At 37.4% G+C, this 17,592-nt stretch overlaps 1 protein-coding gene and 1 non-coding gene across 2 annotated transcripts; one reads left to right on the forward strand and one right to left on the reverse strand.

Moving 5' to 3' along the window:
* Positions 1-230: 230 nt before the first annotated feature.
* Positions 231-8,559, forward strand: LOC120073443. The gene is made up of 3 exons (XM_039026293.1): positions 231-343; positions 7,541-7,727; positions 8,437-8,559. Exons 1-3 carry the CDS (start codon positions 231-233, stop codon positions 8,557-8,559), a joined length of 423 nt encoding a protein of 140 aa, XP_038882221.1.
* A 2,926-nt stretch (positions 8,560-11,485) lies between these two features.
* Positions 11,486-11,589, reverse strand: LOC120074875. Its single transcript, XR_005481154.1, has one exon. It is a non-coding gene; the product is annotated as a small nucleolar RNA R71 (small nucleolar RNA).
* Between the last annotated feature and the right edge of the window lie 6,003 nt (positions 11,590-17,592).

Below are 17,592 nucleotides of genomic sequence, written 5' to 3' on the forward strand. Positions count from 1 at the left end.
ATAGGTTCATTTATGGGCTGAAACAAGCATCTCAATCTTGGAACATTAGATTTGACACTGCTGTCAAGTCGTTTAGCTTTAACCAGAACGTTGATGAGCCTTGTGTTTACAAGAAGATCATCAACAGCTCAGTAGCTTTCCTGGTACTATATGTGGATGATATCCTACTCATTGGGAATTATATAGGATATCTGACTGATATTAAGAGTTGGCTAGCTGCCCAGTTCCAAATGAAAGATTTGGGTGAGACACAGTATGTTCTCAAGATTCAGAGCATTCGGGATCGCAAGAGCAAAGGGTTAGCTCTATCTCAGGCATCGTACATTGATCAAATGTTGATCAGGTACATGATACAGGATTCTAGAGGGGTTTGTTACCTTTCAGGCATGGAATTATTCTATCTAAGGATCAATGTCCTAAGACACATCAAAAGGTTGAGAAGATGAGACGGATTCCCTATGCTTCTGCTGTAGGAAGCTTGATGTATGCAATGTTGTGTACCAGACCCAACATTTGCTATGCAGTAGGGATTGTTAGTCGGTATCAGTACAATCTAGGATTTGATAACTGGACGGCGGTCAAGACGATCCTCAAGTATCTTCGGAGAACGAAGAACTATATGCTTGTGTATGGAGATAAGGATCCGATCCTTACAGGATACACAGACTCCAGACTAATCGAGATTCTCACAAATTAACATCGGGGTCAGTATTTACTCTAAATGGAGGGGCTGTAGTTTGGTGAAGTATTAAGCAAGGATGCATCGCGGACTCCACTATGGAAGTTGAATATGTAGCGGCTTGTGAAGCAGCTAAAGAGGCAGTTTGGCTTAGGAAGTTCCTTACAGATTTGGAAGTTGTTCCAAATATTTGCCTATTACTCTTTATTGTGATAACAGTAGGGCTGTAGCAAATTCGAAAGAGCCTCATATTCATCGTCAAGGTAGGCACATAGAACGAAAATATCACCTGATTAGGGAGATTGTGCATCGCGGTGATGTGATAATCGAGCAGATCGCATCAGAGCACAACGTTGCTGATTCCTTTACAAAGGTCCTCACGGCTACAGTGTTCGAGGGTCACCAGGAGAGTCTGGGTCTGCGGGACATGCGGCATCTTGTTTAGGGCAAGTGGGAGATGATGCTAGGGTATGCCATAGTTTATTGTATATTGTACATTTTTATATTGTATTGTACATAGTCTCCCGAGTCATTAGAGCAAGTGGGAGATTGTTGGGATTGGTGTCCTAATTCACCCGGAGTCTCGTTGTTTTGTAAAGATGCACATTGTTCAATGAATAAAATAAGTGTTATTTAATTCTGGCATTTACTCATATCCAATAAACAAAGCTCCTTGGTTATCTTATGTGAACTTAAGCATGTATATGTGATATACAAGTGGATCATACCTTAAGTGATAACCTAAATCGGTTTGTAGTATAAGGAATAAGGTGGGATACCTAATCCTTGTGACACTACGGATACGACCCGCTTTGTAGAGGTTTGCAAGTGTTGTAAACTACTACAGATGGTAGATCCTGACCATTCGTGTGGAGACGTGGAACGGGGGTGTCCTATACAAAGAGTTTGTATAAGACCTCGACCACGAGATGACTAGACTCTGTATATAACACAATTGATACTAGAGACTTGCATCTTACGTAAACCACCATAGGTGACATGACCTCAATCCTTAGTGTTTTGTGAACTTCTGCCTTTGAGGGCAGTCCTTTGATTAGTATGGGTGAGAGTGGCCAGATTGCCAACTCAACATGCCTACCTTTTTGGGGACTTGTTTGATCTGGGAGTTAGGAACTCAATCCACAATATAGAATTCACTCCTTTTCCAAAGCAGGAATAAGTAGAGAGATTGCTCCCTTAAGAGCTGATTCCGGGGCTTGAACATAGTGGCCATAGCTTCTCTTTGGAAGAGAAGACTCAGTCATAGTAGGACTATGATTTATCTTCATTAGAAGAATCGTTGGTACTTAAGAAGACAGATGTAACTATAGGGGCATAACGATTATTGGCCCAGCTGTACTTACGAGCGATCTGTGAAGGGTTGTCGTACTGCTGATTGGTTAAAATGGACACATAATATATCTGTAGTGAGGAGATTTTAGCTATCGATCTTTAGTGGAGTGCCTGGTAGTTAACTGATTGTGGATCCCATGACTAAAGAGTTTAGTCAGTTATTCACGTACCGTTGGAGCTTCGAATCTATAGGTCCATGAGGTCCCCTTGATAGCTTGAATTCATGTTGAGGATCAGTTCTTGGTGTTGATTTGAAATGTTCAAATTGACAAGAGGAATTTTGATTATATATGATATAATCAGTATGATATATAAGATACATCTAGTGGAGGATTGATGTAAATGAGATATACATTAAGTACCATGGAATAGAAAAAGAACTATGGTTTATATGTTTCATGAGATGAAATATTAAAACTATAGGTTATAAATATAGTATGATAAGTTCGTTACCATTTATGTTTATAATAATATTAGATATTAGATAATTAATACTTTTTCCTTTAAATAATCAAAGTAGTGGGTGGTTATTGGATCATGGTAACCGTGAGTTTAAAAGGAAAGTGGTTTCCTAATTTTGAAAAGAAGTTTTTTCAAAAGTTAGAAAAAGTATTTAAGTTTTCTCTCCGGCGAAAAGAAACTCAAGGTCGTCGTCAAGTAAATACAGATTTACTAAACGACGGTTGGACGAGCTAAACGATCGTGCAGTATCTACTAAACGATCGCATAGCTTTGCTAGACGATCGCAGGCCCAAGGTAAATGATCGTGTAGAGTCTGTACGCGATAGACCGAGCTAAACGATCGCATAGCTTTTGTTAGACGATCGCGTAGCTTTATCTAAACGATTGGGCAACGACCTATATGATGGTCTCCGATTCTCCCATTGCCCATCTGTGGTACGCGCTCGTTGTTTCCTTCGTTGTAGCCTCCTCACACCAGTCGAAAACAGAGCCCCGTTGCCCTCTTCTGATTCTCACACGGAATACAAGGTCTCAGCATTGTTGGTGGATTCAGAATCACTCGACACGATACGAGGTTTTCTAAGACCGTATTTTTGTGTTGCGAAGGAGATCGTGACCGAGGAGATCTTTGAGGACGAGCGCGAAGTGTTCGTGCTGTGTTCGTGCGTTGTTGCGGTCGTATAGAGCAAGCGCTCGTGGTTGTTGTTTTTCGATCAGAGTTGCGCATTGAAGCATGGAGACGCTTCTGCCAATGTTCGTATAGAGTTTGATCTATGTTCTTCTGTATTGTTCATGCTGTAATTTTTCTGTATAATTGTATAACCGTTTATTTTGAAGTCGACTGTAAATGTATTGTTGATTCATGATTGTAATTTGGAATAGTCTTGCTTCCTCTGCTCACGGAAATCTCGTTTCTGACTTCCTTCAAATTTTTCTTTCAATCGAAACAATTCCACATTCAAGACATCTGGATAGAGTAACACCAAGAGGGAATCGATAACAGTTCAATGGATCCAAAGGAAACAGTAATAGTGGAGGAAACAGAGGAAGAGGTTGAGGTAGAGGAAATAGACCTATCTGTCTAGTCTACTCCAAGTATGGACATGCTGCAGATGTATGCTATCAAAGGTACAATCGAGAATTTGTTCCTAATCAAAACATTGGTAAAGGAAACAGTCAGAACCAAGGGAAATCAGGGACCACTCCATCAGCCTTTGTCACCTCTCAGAACTTGAATCCATTTCTTCAAACTGAGTTTGCAGGGGATTTTAATTGGTATGCAGACAATGGAGTAACGAACCATATCATAGCTAATCCCAACAACATAGCCAACCCTTCTGAGTACACAGGCAATGATCATATTATGATAGGGAATGGACAATAGGTAGACATATCTGCCATAGGCAATGCATGTTTAAGTTCCTCTAATTGCAATATGAGTCTGAAAAACATCTTATGTGTTCTAAATATTGCAAAGAATTTGGTTAGTATATCAAAACTAGTTCAAGAAAATGATGTTTCTGTTGAGTTCTATAATGACTGTTGTGTTGTTAAGGACAAATGTTCAAGGCAAGTACTGGTAAAAGGAACTCTTAAAGATGGATTATATCAATTGAATGAAGCAGAGGTGATCCCAGTTGATATGAATACCAAAGACACCAACTATTTTCCTAACCCAATGAACAAAAATAACAGTTCTACTACATTTGTTCTGTTCGAAAGTGGAGCAAACTTAGTAGAATCAAAAGGGTTGTGGCATAGGAGTCTAGGTCACCCTTCTCTTCGAGTTTTGGAGACTATACTAAAAACTTGTAATCTTCCTACTAAGTCTAATGAAGAGATTAAGTTTTGTGAACCCTACTATCTTGTTAAAGCTCACTCCCTACCCTTCCCTAATTCGTTGTCTTGTGCACAACATAAATTTGATTTAATTCACTCTGATGTTTGGGGCCCAGCTTCTACAAACTCCACTAAAGGATATAGATATTACATATCACTTATGGATGATTACAGTAGATACCTCTGGGTCTATCCCCTTAAACAAAAGTCAGATACTCTACAAGCCTTCAAACATTTTCTTCAAGTTGTTCAAATACAGTTTAAAATAAGCATTAAAGCACTGCAGCCAGATAATGAATATACTAAATTGCATTAGTTATGTAGCTCACAAGGCATTGCTCTCGGTTTTCTTACCCTTACACATCTCAACAAAATGGACGAGCTGAAAGGAAACACAGACACCTAGTAGAGATGGGACTAACTCTTTTAGCACAAGCCTTAATGCCTCTTCAGTTCTGGTGGGATGCCTTTCTTAATGCTTATCATCTAATAAATGGTCTTCCCTCGAAGGTGCTAAAGAATCAATAAGTTATACATGAAACTACTAGATGTTACGAAACTAAGAGTGTTTGGTTGCGCCTGCTTTCCATGTCTCCAAGCATACCAGACAAACAAGTTTCAATTCCACTATGATAAATGTGTCTACTTAGGACCAAGCATAGTTCACAAGGGACATCGATATCTGAACAAAGATGGTAAAGTATTCATCTCTAGAAATGTAATTTTCATCGAGTCTGATTTTCCTTTCTCCTATAGTTTCCGGGTGCTTGGTCCATCAACTCATAAACCTACAATGAACAGTGACCCTTAAGTCCTTTCTCCCAACATAACTCTATTATTGTACACTGTTCCCATCCAACTGCCACAGTCTTCTTCAAATCAATGTATTAGTCCCTCACCCTCAAATATCCCTGTGTCAGATATCAATCCAACCTCTCCCCTCCCTTATGTCTCAACTGGAGCTGCCTCATCTTCCTCATTATCAGATGCAATGTCCAGCCCTTGTCCAGACCATATAGCCACCCAATCTCCCTTGTCCAACCCTTCCACTCGGTCATCTAGCACTATGTCTCCAAATCCCTCTTATCTATTGCAGCCTACTCATCCAATGATTACGAGAGGCAAAACTGGTATCTTCAAGCCAAAAGCTTGGCTCAGCACTGTCCAATGTGACTAATCCTTAATCGAACCGACGCGAGTGTCTGGTGCTATTGAAAAAGTTAAATAACATGCAGCAGAAGTATCAAGGATCCATAAGCATTCAAATTCACTAATTTGGGCAGAAACTAAAGCATGCTTTTCTAAAAATAGGGTTTTAAGATCATATATTTGAAAAACTCTCCAAGAATCTGAATGTACAACAACAGTCTTCACCAGAGATCACCGTGAACCACCTCAAAGTCTTCCCTACTATCCTCTTGGACCTTTAGAAGGAGTTTTGGGACTCAAGAACAGCTTGAATAGGTGATGAACAATGAAGAACACACAACAGCCGAATGGAAGAACATTTTCTTCTCACAGAGATTTTCTCTCAAAATTTCTGCATTTTCTCTTCTCAAATGACTCCAAACTTCTTTATTTATTGTAGATGAACATGCAAAGAAGTGAATTACATGGCTTGCAGCTCATGCTTGGAGAATTAATGAAGAGAAGTTAATGGCTTTTATGTGAACAAGAAGATGAAGATAATGGAAAATCTGCATTCTCCATTTTGTACGTGGCATGCAAGATTCGATTTTCACTTTTCTTTTAAAAACACAAAATGATTTCAAAACTATTTTGAATAAATAAAATTGAAAAATGATTTTTCTAAAATTAATTTCATAAATTAATGTAATATCAAATATTAAATTAATTTTTGCACAATAATTATCTTCATATATTTAAATCATATTTAAATATATATTCTCCTGTTCCGTTTAATTTGAACATTTCCAATTAATTTATCAAGCTACTCTAAAGCTTATCCATTTACGAGCTAGTAGGGGGACCTCACGGACTTACAGATCATGAGCTCCAATGATTCGAGATTAATCGGCTAAACTCATTAGTCCGATCTAACTCCCATTCGTGAACTGATAGGATACTCCACTATAGCCCATAGTTGAACTCTCCTCACTGTAGATATATTATGTCCACTTAATAACCATAATTAGTAAGTCGATCCTTCACAGATTGTTCGTAATCTCAGCTAGGTCAAAAATACCATTTTACCTCTGTGAATACATCTTGTTCCTTAAGTTCTTATTGATCCTCTAATGAACAATTCTGATTCATAACCTCTATGAATCAAATCCTTTCTCTATCATGAGAAGGCAGGGCCCCGATTGTTCAAGACTTGACATCAGTACTTAAGAGAACAACCTATCTGCTAATCGTAAATAAGGTAGGAGTGAATTCCATTTTGCGAGGCTATGTCCCCAGCTATTCATTTGGTCTTATCCCCAAAATGGTAAGCTTATTGACCAGTGTTGTTGGATTACTCTCACCGTTTGCAGATCAAAGGATAATCCCGAACAAACAGGAGTTCATAGCTAGCTCAGGATTAAGATTGAGTTAACCTAGGTTATATAACAAATGAAATAGTCAGTTTTAATAGTAAACGGTTGTTGTAAAGAAAAGTGATTATTTTTGTGGTCCAGTCTATATGCAAACTCATTACATAGGATGCCCCACTCTCATATTTCAACATGAACAATTTATGGATCACATTGTTTGTAGCACCTTACAACTTCTTGTAACAACTACAAAGTGGGCTACATCCAATAGTGTTACCAGGATGAGATACCCAATTTCATCCATATACTTATTAGACCATCTATACACAATCAACTTGATCCTATTTATGTCATTACATAGCATTCAGACTATAGCCAAGGATGCGTTTATTGGATTTTCATAATAAGATGCAAAATCAATAAGTCATTATTATTGATAAAATAGAATATTTAACACGAACTGCGAGTTCTAAGATGTTTCCAACACTTGCTACACCTCAGTGGAGGCAAGCCATGGATATTGAGTTTCAAGCTCTCACCAACAATCAGACTTGGCACTTGGTTCCTTCCTCAGCATCCTTCAATGTACTGGCAATAAATGAATCTTTAGGCTTAAAATAATCCGGATGGGTCAATACAAAGATACAAGCACGCCTAGTAGCCAAAGGATTTCATCAGCATCCTGAATTGACATTTTTGAAACATTTAGCTCGGTGGTCAAAGCATCAACTATAAAGGTTGTTCTAAGCATCGTTGTCTCCAAAGGATGGGCCCTTCGTCAGCTTGACTTCAACAATGCATTTCTCAATGGGAAACTTACAGAAGATGTCTATATGCATCAACCACCTGGGTATGTTAACTCTGATTTCCCTAATCATGTGTGCAAGTTGAACAAGGTTATATATGGACTGAAACAGGCCCCTCGAGCCTGGAATGATCTACTCAGCACTACTCTAACCAGCTTGGGATTTATAAACTTGAAGGCAGATACCTCACTGCTTATACTAAACTCAAAGGGCTCAACTATACTACTTTTTATCTATGTTGATGATGTAATAGTGACAGGTAACAACAATAACTTGATCTCTTAGTTAGTAGCCACTTTGGATAGCATGTTTGCACTCAAAGATCTGGGCAAGTTGAATTACTTCTTAGGTATACAAATTCAGTATCTGGAGCATGGTTTTATATTGAATCAGTAAAAATATGTTGATGATCTACTACCAAGGATTGGTTTTCCAGACTTAAAACTTACAGCCTCACCGAGCTACTTAGGCAAACATTTGTCTATTATTGATCCCCTCACTGATCCATATCTATACAGAAGTACAATCGGAGCTCTTCAATACCTAACTCACACTCGTCCATACATCACATATATGGTGAATCATCTCAGTCAATTTCTCAAAGTTCCCATTCATTGGCAAGCAACAAAAAAGAGTCCTTCGGTACATCAGTGGTACCAAGAACTATGGACTGCTATTTCAACCAAGCCCCTCACTTGAAGTTTCAGCATAATCAAATGCAGATTGGGCAACAAACATTGATGACCGGAAGTCAGTAGCTGCTTACTGTGTCTTTATTGGTGGAAATCTTGTCTCCTAGTCTTCAAAGAAACAGACAGCAGTAGCTCGATCGAGTATCAAGTCGGATTATCAAGCACTTGCACACACTGCCTCTGAAATTGTTGGGCTTCAGCAGCTTCTAAGTGAGATTCAGTATTACTGAATCTCACTTAGGAGCTACTGAAGCCAAACAATTAGTGTAGGGGCATTAACCAACAAACCTATCTTCCATGCTCAGGCGAAACATATTGAAATAGACGTCCATTTTGTTCGAGACCTAGTTCTTAAAGAGAAGCTTGAAATCAGGTATGTACCTTTATCAGATCAGTTAGCTGATTGTCTCACAAAACTGTTGATACACTCTTAATTTTTCAACTTACGGTCCAAACTTGGGATAGTTGAACTCCCCATAAGTTTGAGGGGGGATGTTAGAGACTCTGCCATGTCAGCTACCAAGGAAGAGTTAAGAAAACACATCAGTTGAAGAATGTCATATCGCTGAGATGAGTCATGAAGGAGTATTCTGTTAGTGCTTCAGAATTCAGATAGGATTGGGTAATAACAAACAAATATTCTTTCTCTATGTATTGGACCATGTGTCCTCATACCATTGGTCATTCATTAAATAATTTTTTAATTCTTTGTATCCCTAAAATAAGGAATAACGTATAAATTGGGCAGGTTGCCCCTTCCCAAAGAAAGTGGTTGAATACGAAGAGGCAAGTGATACAATTCTCTCTCTATCGTTTAGTGTTTTTAATCCTATCGTGTACAACGAAGAGGTAAACGATTCAACAATTTCACTATCGTTTAGCTCCAGACTCCATCATGTACAATGAAGAGGTAAATGATTGACTCTATCGCTTAGCTTTCTGACTGTATCGTGTACAACGAAGAGGTAAACAATTCAATATATTTTCTGTCGTTTAGCTTCTTGACTCTAACGTGTACAACGAAGAGGTAAACTGATAACTTGTAGAAATACAAGTTATTTTTGCTCTTAAGTTGGAATAACTAAGGTTTTTAATGATAAATTCTCCTCATTTTTAGAAGAAACGCATGGATTTATTCAAATATTAGCAAACTCATGGAAAAGAAGTTTTATTACTAAATATCGTGGCATTAACGCATTGTATTGCAGGATTTCAACACGAGGATTAATGCTAACGCATTAGAGAAGTGCCGCAGGGAAAGCTTTAATGCATGGGCCATGCATCGGAGGGAATTCAACACAGAGAAGATTCATTGATCCAGGCTGATTGTGTCACATCACCACTTGCAAGTATGGGCACGAGCAGCAGGCGACGTCTAAAAAGCTTCCAAGAGTCAGGTAGCGTCTGAAAAGCTTTCGAGAGTCAGGCGGCTAATCAGAGCATAGACTTTAATGCTGACCAGGGCATGGACTTTAATGTTGCCCATTCACCAAGTGGACATGACTAACGTCTATAAATAGATGAAGTCCCTCTAGAGTTCAAATTATTCGGAGCACATAGAAATTATCAAGGCTCTCACTCTCTATAATTAGCGTAGTCGTAGTTTAAGCTGTGTTGTGGTGCCAAGACGATCAGAAGTGTTGAGAACCACCACCACCGCCGATCAGGGAGCGGAAGAAGCCAAGCTTGAGAAAGACACTTCGTCCAACTCCTATACAAGTGATTGTACACAACAGAATTGAGCCAAAGAGATATAAGAGATTGAACTTTGTAGCTTGACTCAGTTTCTTTCATCTCATTTATCACTTTCATTGCATTTGATTGAGCATTGCTTTTGTAAAGACAATTTGCTTCCTTATAAAATTCATATATTTGATCCATCACATTTTGCCATTGTTTATTTCTTGTTTATGTTGAATGCATAAATCCTAGACGCATGCATCCTAGAGATAGTTTTTGTATGTTGTTTGCATTGAGAAGTGTTGAATAAAGTCTAACGCATAAACAAAAGATAAGCAAATCATCCCATCTCATCCACATCACATTTTGGTTTGTGTACACTCATCTTAGACCGACGCATACCACTTACATTAAACTCCATTCTCGCATGATCCATCACTCACTACTAAACTATTGTGTAAATAACACGTTTTTCTCATATATTTAGGAAAACCCCTACAATAGCTACAACGCAAGGTCTGCGTTTGTTTAATTGAATCCCTGAGTTCGACCCTGGACTTGCCAGGAACCTAAATTAGATTTATACTTGGGTCTGGTTTAGGAAAACTTGAACGTCATTAGAAGAAGTGTTGTGCGTTCTGTTGCATCTCTCTAACGCACTAATGCGTTACAAATACTTAAATGCATCAAAGCATCAACGCATCACTTATACTTAGAACTTATTCTTCCAATTTATTTTATACAATACACTCCTAGAGTGAATCACGATAGCAACGAACAAGTTTTTGGCGCCGTTGCCGGGGATTCAAAAGCAAGACTAACCAGAAATTTCGTTTGTATCTGTTGTAGGAACACTTCGGTCGAGGGAGTATTACAAGCTAAGCCTAAGCTTGTGAACGTTTATGAGCAGGGAAAGCACTCCTGAACTCAGATACGACCCCGAGATTGAAAAGACCTTTCAACATAGGAACCAATCTAATCGTCGTCGAAGGTTGAGGTAGCAATTTCTCATACAACAGAACAGGCAACGAGCAATGGCGGAAGAATAGGCAAATCAGCAACTAGCTCATGTTGCAAAGAATCTGATCTTTATGGCGAACAACAGCACGCGTCCAATGAGGGAATACGCGTCCCCTGTACTGTATGATTTCTCTCCAGGAATCATATACCCAATGCCAGACGGGAGAGGTTCGAGATGAAATCTGTAATGCTCCAAATGCTCCAGACTACTGGACAATTTGGGGGTGGTCGTGGTGAAGATCTTCACGCAAACATGAAAGCATTTCCTGGAAACGTGTAACTCATTTGTGATTCCTGGAATCACCCTAGAGGAGATCAGGCTGTCTTTGTTCCCCTATTCTTTGCGTGATGACGCAAAACAATGGGTAAGCTCACTGGAGCCTGGTGAAATCACCACCTGGGAAGAGTTGGTGCAGAAATTTATGCAAAAATACTTCCACCTACACCAACACGAGGAGGCGTCGAGAGATTATGAACTTTGAACAAGAAGAAGCTGAGACCTTAAGTGTCGCATGGGAGCATTTTAAGGGACTGGTCAAAAATTGCCCGAACCATGGACTACAACTAACTATCCAAATGGAGACGTTTTATGGAGGATTGAATAGAGCATCACAGATGGCAGCCGACGCAGCAGTGGCTAGTGGACTTATGGACAAATCTTACAATGAGGCTAAAGAGATATTAGACCGCATTGCTAAGCACAACATGGAATGGGTGGACGATACGTATGATGGAAGAGCTGACAGGAAAAAGAGATCTCAGAACGTTAATTCTATCGATTCCAACGCAATAGCCACACTTTCTGCTCAAGTGGCTACGATGACCAGCCTTTTGCAGAACATAACGCTAGGAAACGCATCAAATCAGCAGAAGGTGAATCAGGTAGAGGCGTTTGGGCAACCCATGGTTAGCTGTATGGGTTGTGGAGATCCTCACTCCTATGCGGATTGCCTACAAAATCCCCATTCAGTATGTTCCATTAAAAACAACCCATTTTCCAATACATATAATCTTAGATGAAGAAACCATCCAAATTTTTCTTGGACAGGAGGAAATCATCAGGAGCACCACCCAGGGCGAACCAACAGTAAAGGAATGGACTGTCGCCTACATTTCAACAAACGCATCAGCCACATCAACAACCCTTTAATAGAGGAGGACAGGCATCGAGCTCAGGATATCCACTTGAGAACCTATTGAATAGCAAAGAATGACGCATTGCTGAAAAGCCAGGCGTCATCTATCAGAAACCTAGAAATACAGGTAGGGCAGATAGCGAGCGAATTGAAGAGCAAGCAGCCTGGAGTTCTACCTAACAATACTGAAACACAAGGGAATAACAATGGGAAGGAGCAATGTCATGCGGTGACGTTGCGAAGTGGAAAAGCTCTTGAAGAAAGAAGAATGAATCCAAGAAACACCAGTCCTTCGAAAGAACGCATCACACGTTCAATGGAGCAAGAAGAAAGAACATTTGATACTACAAGCCATTCAGAACCCAGTACGTCTAATGTGGGAAAACCTGCGGTGCCGCTGAACGCACCATTCCCTAAGCGTCTAATGAAGAAGAATGATGAACAACAATTCAAGCGCTTTCTTGAGCTCCCAAGGTAGTTGCATATCAACATTCACTTTAATAAGTATCAAACACAATGATCTCGTGACATTTTAAGTTTTATGCATGATGTGTATAATGTGCACGTAAATTATGCAAAATTGCATAGTGCAATATTTCAAGTTTTAACCAAAATGTTTACATGTTAACTTAAGTTTCAAACATGATGAATAATGTCTCCAAGTTTATTTTATTACTTTATCTATTTTATTTTGTGAGAAATTGTTTAGTGAAGTTCTTTATTTTTTTTTCTTACAAATATATGGTGATCGGTCTCACGTAAATGTCATCTACGATACAAAATTGTTGTACCATATTTTGGTGGAAATCATGGGGGAAAATTATGAGAAATTTAACTATGATTTCAAATGATGACAAGAAGAAATTTAATTCATCCTTGCAACTCGGAGTATGATAATTTTTTTCTTTAAAATAATGTTATTGTATTGTTGAATGAGAAATCAACAAAGAAAAGTTGCTTGTACTTGAGGCATAGAAACATGCAAAATAATTATGCATGAACTACATTTTGAATGGACTAGACAATACACTATATAATACTTATAGTGGTGGATTTGGTGAAAATATTTGGCGATCACTAGAGGAAAATAATATTTTTAAGACAAAAAATGCCATAGCAATGATATTTATGGTTGAAAATTTTCTAATCTATAAAATGATTGATTCCAAAACCGTGATAAGACTTATCTAGTGAATATGTCTCGCCATTTGAAGGTCAATTATGTTTTTTATAAAATTTTATATACGAAAACATAAAAAATACTTTGGGACTTATGGAAAAGTCAAAAACCTTTTGAAAGTTTTATGTTATTGTGGGGGCATTGGCAAAATGTTACTATTCCCAATTGATAATCCAAGTTTTAGAATATTGGATAATAATTAAAAAGAGGTTGGGACAAGTTTGAGTAGGCTACAAAATATTTTTATAATATTCTTAAAGTGAATACAACCTATACCTCTTTAGTGAATAATAATATGTCTCGAGTATATGACGAAAACATTATACAATTAGATAACTACTTTCTAGTGAAATTATCACAATTGACTTTTGTAAGGTCCAAAGATAATATTGTGGATCCACTTGTAATAGACTTAATTAGACACTTGGTTGAAAGTTGATCAAGGAGTATGAGATTAAAGCCTTTGATTTTAAAAAGTTAACCAGAGAGGTAATCCAACCTAGTTAACTGATCCCAAGATTTAGGTTCAACGGAAAAACTGATATCCGAATAACTTAATGAGCATTATTGCATTGACTTTTTTTTTTCTTCTTACCTATTCTACAGATGATGAGATAGTACAAGTGTGGTTTTAAGGTAAGCAATGTACTTTTAGTGATTACTATAAGTTGTTGAATAATTATTTATGAAAAGAATATATACAATATTCTTTATAGAAATCACCTATGTGAGTATGAAAGAGCCGCTTCTATGAGAATTTTAAGGTGAAATCTTTAAAACACTCATGAGACCAGGTAGTATTCAATGCAAAAATGAACACAATTATGAGAATAAACTTTGTTAGAATGAGAAACTATGTGACTTTAATTGTCTTAATTTACTCTAGAAGTACTGATAGTTCAAGGCATTAAGTCCACTGATTAGCTAAGTTAGCTTGATTGATGTTCACTAGGGAAAGTTCAAAGTGTTTACTACTTATCTCAATACAAGGATTCTTCATTAGGAAATAGCGAACATTTTCTTTTTTTTTTTCTTTTATCTTGAATTTTCAACTTACCATTTATAGGAGGGATTATTGGGATAAATGGTAGTGACCTTTGGTGTAGAGTTGCATTGTTTCATAAATGAATATGTCCTTTTGAAAATAACCAACTTGAAGAAGAGACACGACTATTCGAATTAGGGTTAGCAAAATTTCTTGCAAGGTCGGGTCCCTGCGGGGACCCGCCCCGATCGGGGCTAGAAATCCCCGTTTGACTGGGATGGGTCAAACTGGGAAAATTTTTTGGGGCCCCGTCTGGGGACAATATTCCCGCCACCCCGACCCCGATCTCGATTAAATTCCGCCCCCGATTGAGATACATTATATTTTATAATAATATTTAATAATATATTGTTGGTTTTATATGTTAAATCGTGGTTTTGTAACACTAGACTTATTCTGAAAATATCAATAAAGTTGTTGTTGAATATATTCTCTTTAATGAAAATCCAAGAAAACCTAATGTCCCTGACTATATATGAGTACTTGAACTTATGTGAGACATACAAGTAGATCAGGTTCGGTAAATTAGTTAAAATGATCTATAGTAAATAATGAATAAAGGTTGGGTACTTATTCTGGTAACACTATGGATGTGGCCTACTCTGTAGTTGTTACAAAGTGTTGTAAAGTGCTACATACAAGTTGATCCTAATTTCGTGCATGTTAAGACATGAGAGTGGGGTTGTTTCTGTGCAAATGAGTTTATGCAAGATGCGAACCAATGAAAACCTGTCACTCTTACTGTTATAACGTTTGTTTTACTGTTTAGACTGACTATTTCAAAGCAATGACCTAGGTAACTCAACCTTAATCCTGAGCTAACTATGAACTCCTGTTTATTTGGGATTATCCTTTGATCTGCAAAACGATGAGAGTAGATCCAATTGCCTCTACTCAATAAGCTTATCATTTTGGGGATAAAACCAGATAAATAGCTGAGACATAGCGGTGCAAGAGGGAATTTACTCCTACCATGAGGTTAGTAGAGAGGTTGTTCTCTTCAAGTCTTGATTCTGGTCTTGAACAAGAGGCCTCCACCTTCTCATTCGCCTGAGAGGGATTCGAATTTGTTGATTGGATCAAACAAATCATTTGTTCATAGGGAATCAGTGGAACTAATGGAACAAGAGGTAATTTCGGTGGTAAACAATGATTCGACCGCAACCGTTATTACGAACAACCTGTGAAGGGTTAACTTACTATCATGTTAATTATCAAATAGAACATAATATATTACAATGAGAAGAGTTCAGCTATAAAACTTTAGTGGAATCACCATTAGTTAACTAATGGGGATTAGATCGGTCTAATGAGTTTTAGCCGATTAATCTCGAATCGTTTGGAGCCCATGATTTGTAGGTCCGCGAGGTCCGCCTACTAGCTCGTAAATGGATAAGCTCTAGAATTAGCGGGACTAAGTTAATTTGAAGTGTCAAATTAGAAGTTAAATGAAATTTGAGAAATTAATATTAAATATGATTACACTATTGAGATGGAATTATTTAAAATAATTTAAATTTATATTAAATTAATTAGAATATTTAAATAATTATTTAATTAATTTAAATTAAAGAAAATTAATTTATGAAATAATATATATTTCAGTTTTATTAAATAAAATTGATTTTTGAAATCAATTTGATAAAATAGAAAAGAAAAGAAAAATACAAAGTTGAAAAATGATTTCCATTTACTTCATGAACTAACTCACCAACAACCCACTTTGACTCTTCATTAACTCCAAGCATGAGGTGCATCTCATGCAGCAAGCTTCTTTGCATGATATACTACAATATAGAGAAGATTTGGAGTGTTTTGGAGGAGGATAACCGAACAAAAATTTTGAGAAATACTTGAGAGAAGAAAGGGTGTTCTTCTACATGGTTGCTACTGTGAGTTTCTCTAAATCCCTTAATGCCAGCTTATTTTGAGTCCCACTACTCATCTTGAGCCTCAAGAGGATATTAGGGAAGATTTTGGGTGGTCTACAACAGAACCTATGGAGATTTTCAATTGAATCGAAACTTAGAGGAAGTTCTTCAAAGGTACGTCATGAAACCCATTTTTTCTGTTGAAGCATGTTTTCTTTTTTACCAAAATTAATGAATTAGAGTGCTTATGGATCCTGGTTTCTTCTGCTGCATATTGGTACCTTCCAACATATATAATATAATTTATTTATATATATGTTTATAATGTATAGTGTTGGATTAGAGCCCAATATTAAAGATTTCAAGAAAATCATGGACTCCCATCACTGTAAAAGAAGCCCATTTTGGGTTTTATGTTCTAAAACTCGTAGTTTGTAAACAATAAAACTTATTCTGAAAGTTTAATAAGTTGTTATTAAATATCGTTTTAGAAATAAATCTAATAAACTAAAAAAATCCATGACTATTACATGAGTACTTGAACTTTATGTAGAGATATAAAAAGTAGATCAGGTTCGAGTAAATAGTCAAAATGATCTATAGTATATGAATAAGATTGGGTATCTTATTTTGGTAATACAATTGGATGTGGCCCACTCTGTAGTTATTACAAAGAGTTGTAAAGTACCACAAATGAAGTGATCCTAATTCTTTCATGTTATGACATGAGGAGTGGGAGCGTCCTGTGCAATGAATTTTGTACATGATCGGACCACGAAATTAGTCACTCTTACTTTATAATGTTGTTTACTGTTTAAGACTGACTATTTCAAAGCGATGACATAGGTAACTTGACCTTAATCCTGAGCTAAAATGAACTATTGTTTATCCTTAGATTTGCATAGGTGAAGGTTGGCTCAACAGCACCGACTCAATAAACCTCCATTTCATGGATAAGAATAGGTAGATAGCTAGGGACATAAGGTGCAAGATGAAATTTACTCTTACCTGCTTTAAGGGATAGTAGAGTGATTTTACCCTTAAGTTCTGACTCGATCTTGAACAAGGGGCTCCACCCTCTCATTGACCCAAGAGGGACTCGTTTTGTTGATTGGATCACAAAGAAATTGTTTGTTAGAGAATCAGTGGACTTAAGGAACAAGAGGTAATCTTATGAGTAAAACAGACATTTGACCCAACCGTTATTATGAACAACCTGTGAAGGGTTAACTTACTAATCATGGTTAAATCAGGTGGACATAATATATCTACAGTGAGGGGAGTGCAACTATGTGCTTTAGTGAAGTGACTCATTAGTTAACGAATTTTGG

This window comes from Benincasa hispida, chromosome 3 (genome assembly GCF_009727055.1).
Source record: "Benincasa hispida cultivar B227 chromosome 3, ASM972705v1, whole genome shotgun sequence".
NCBI classification, from domain to species: Eukaryota; Viridiplantae; Streptophyta; class Magnoliopsida; order Cucurbitales; family Cucurbitaceae; genus Benincasa; species Benincasa hispida.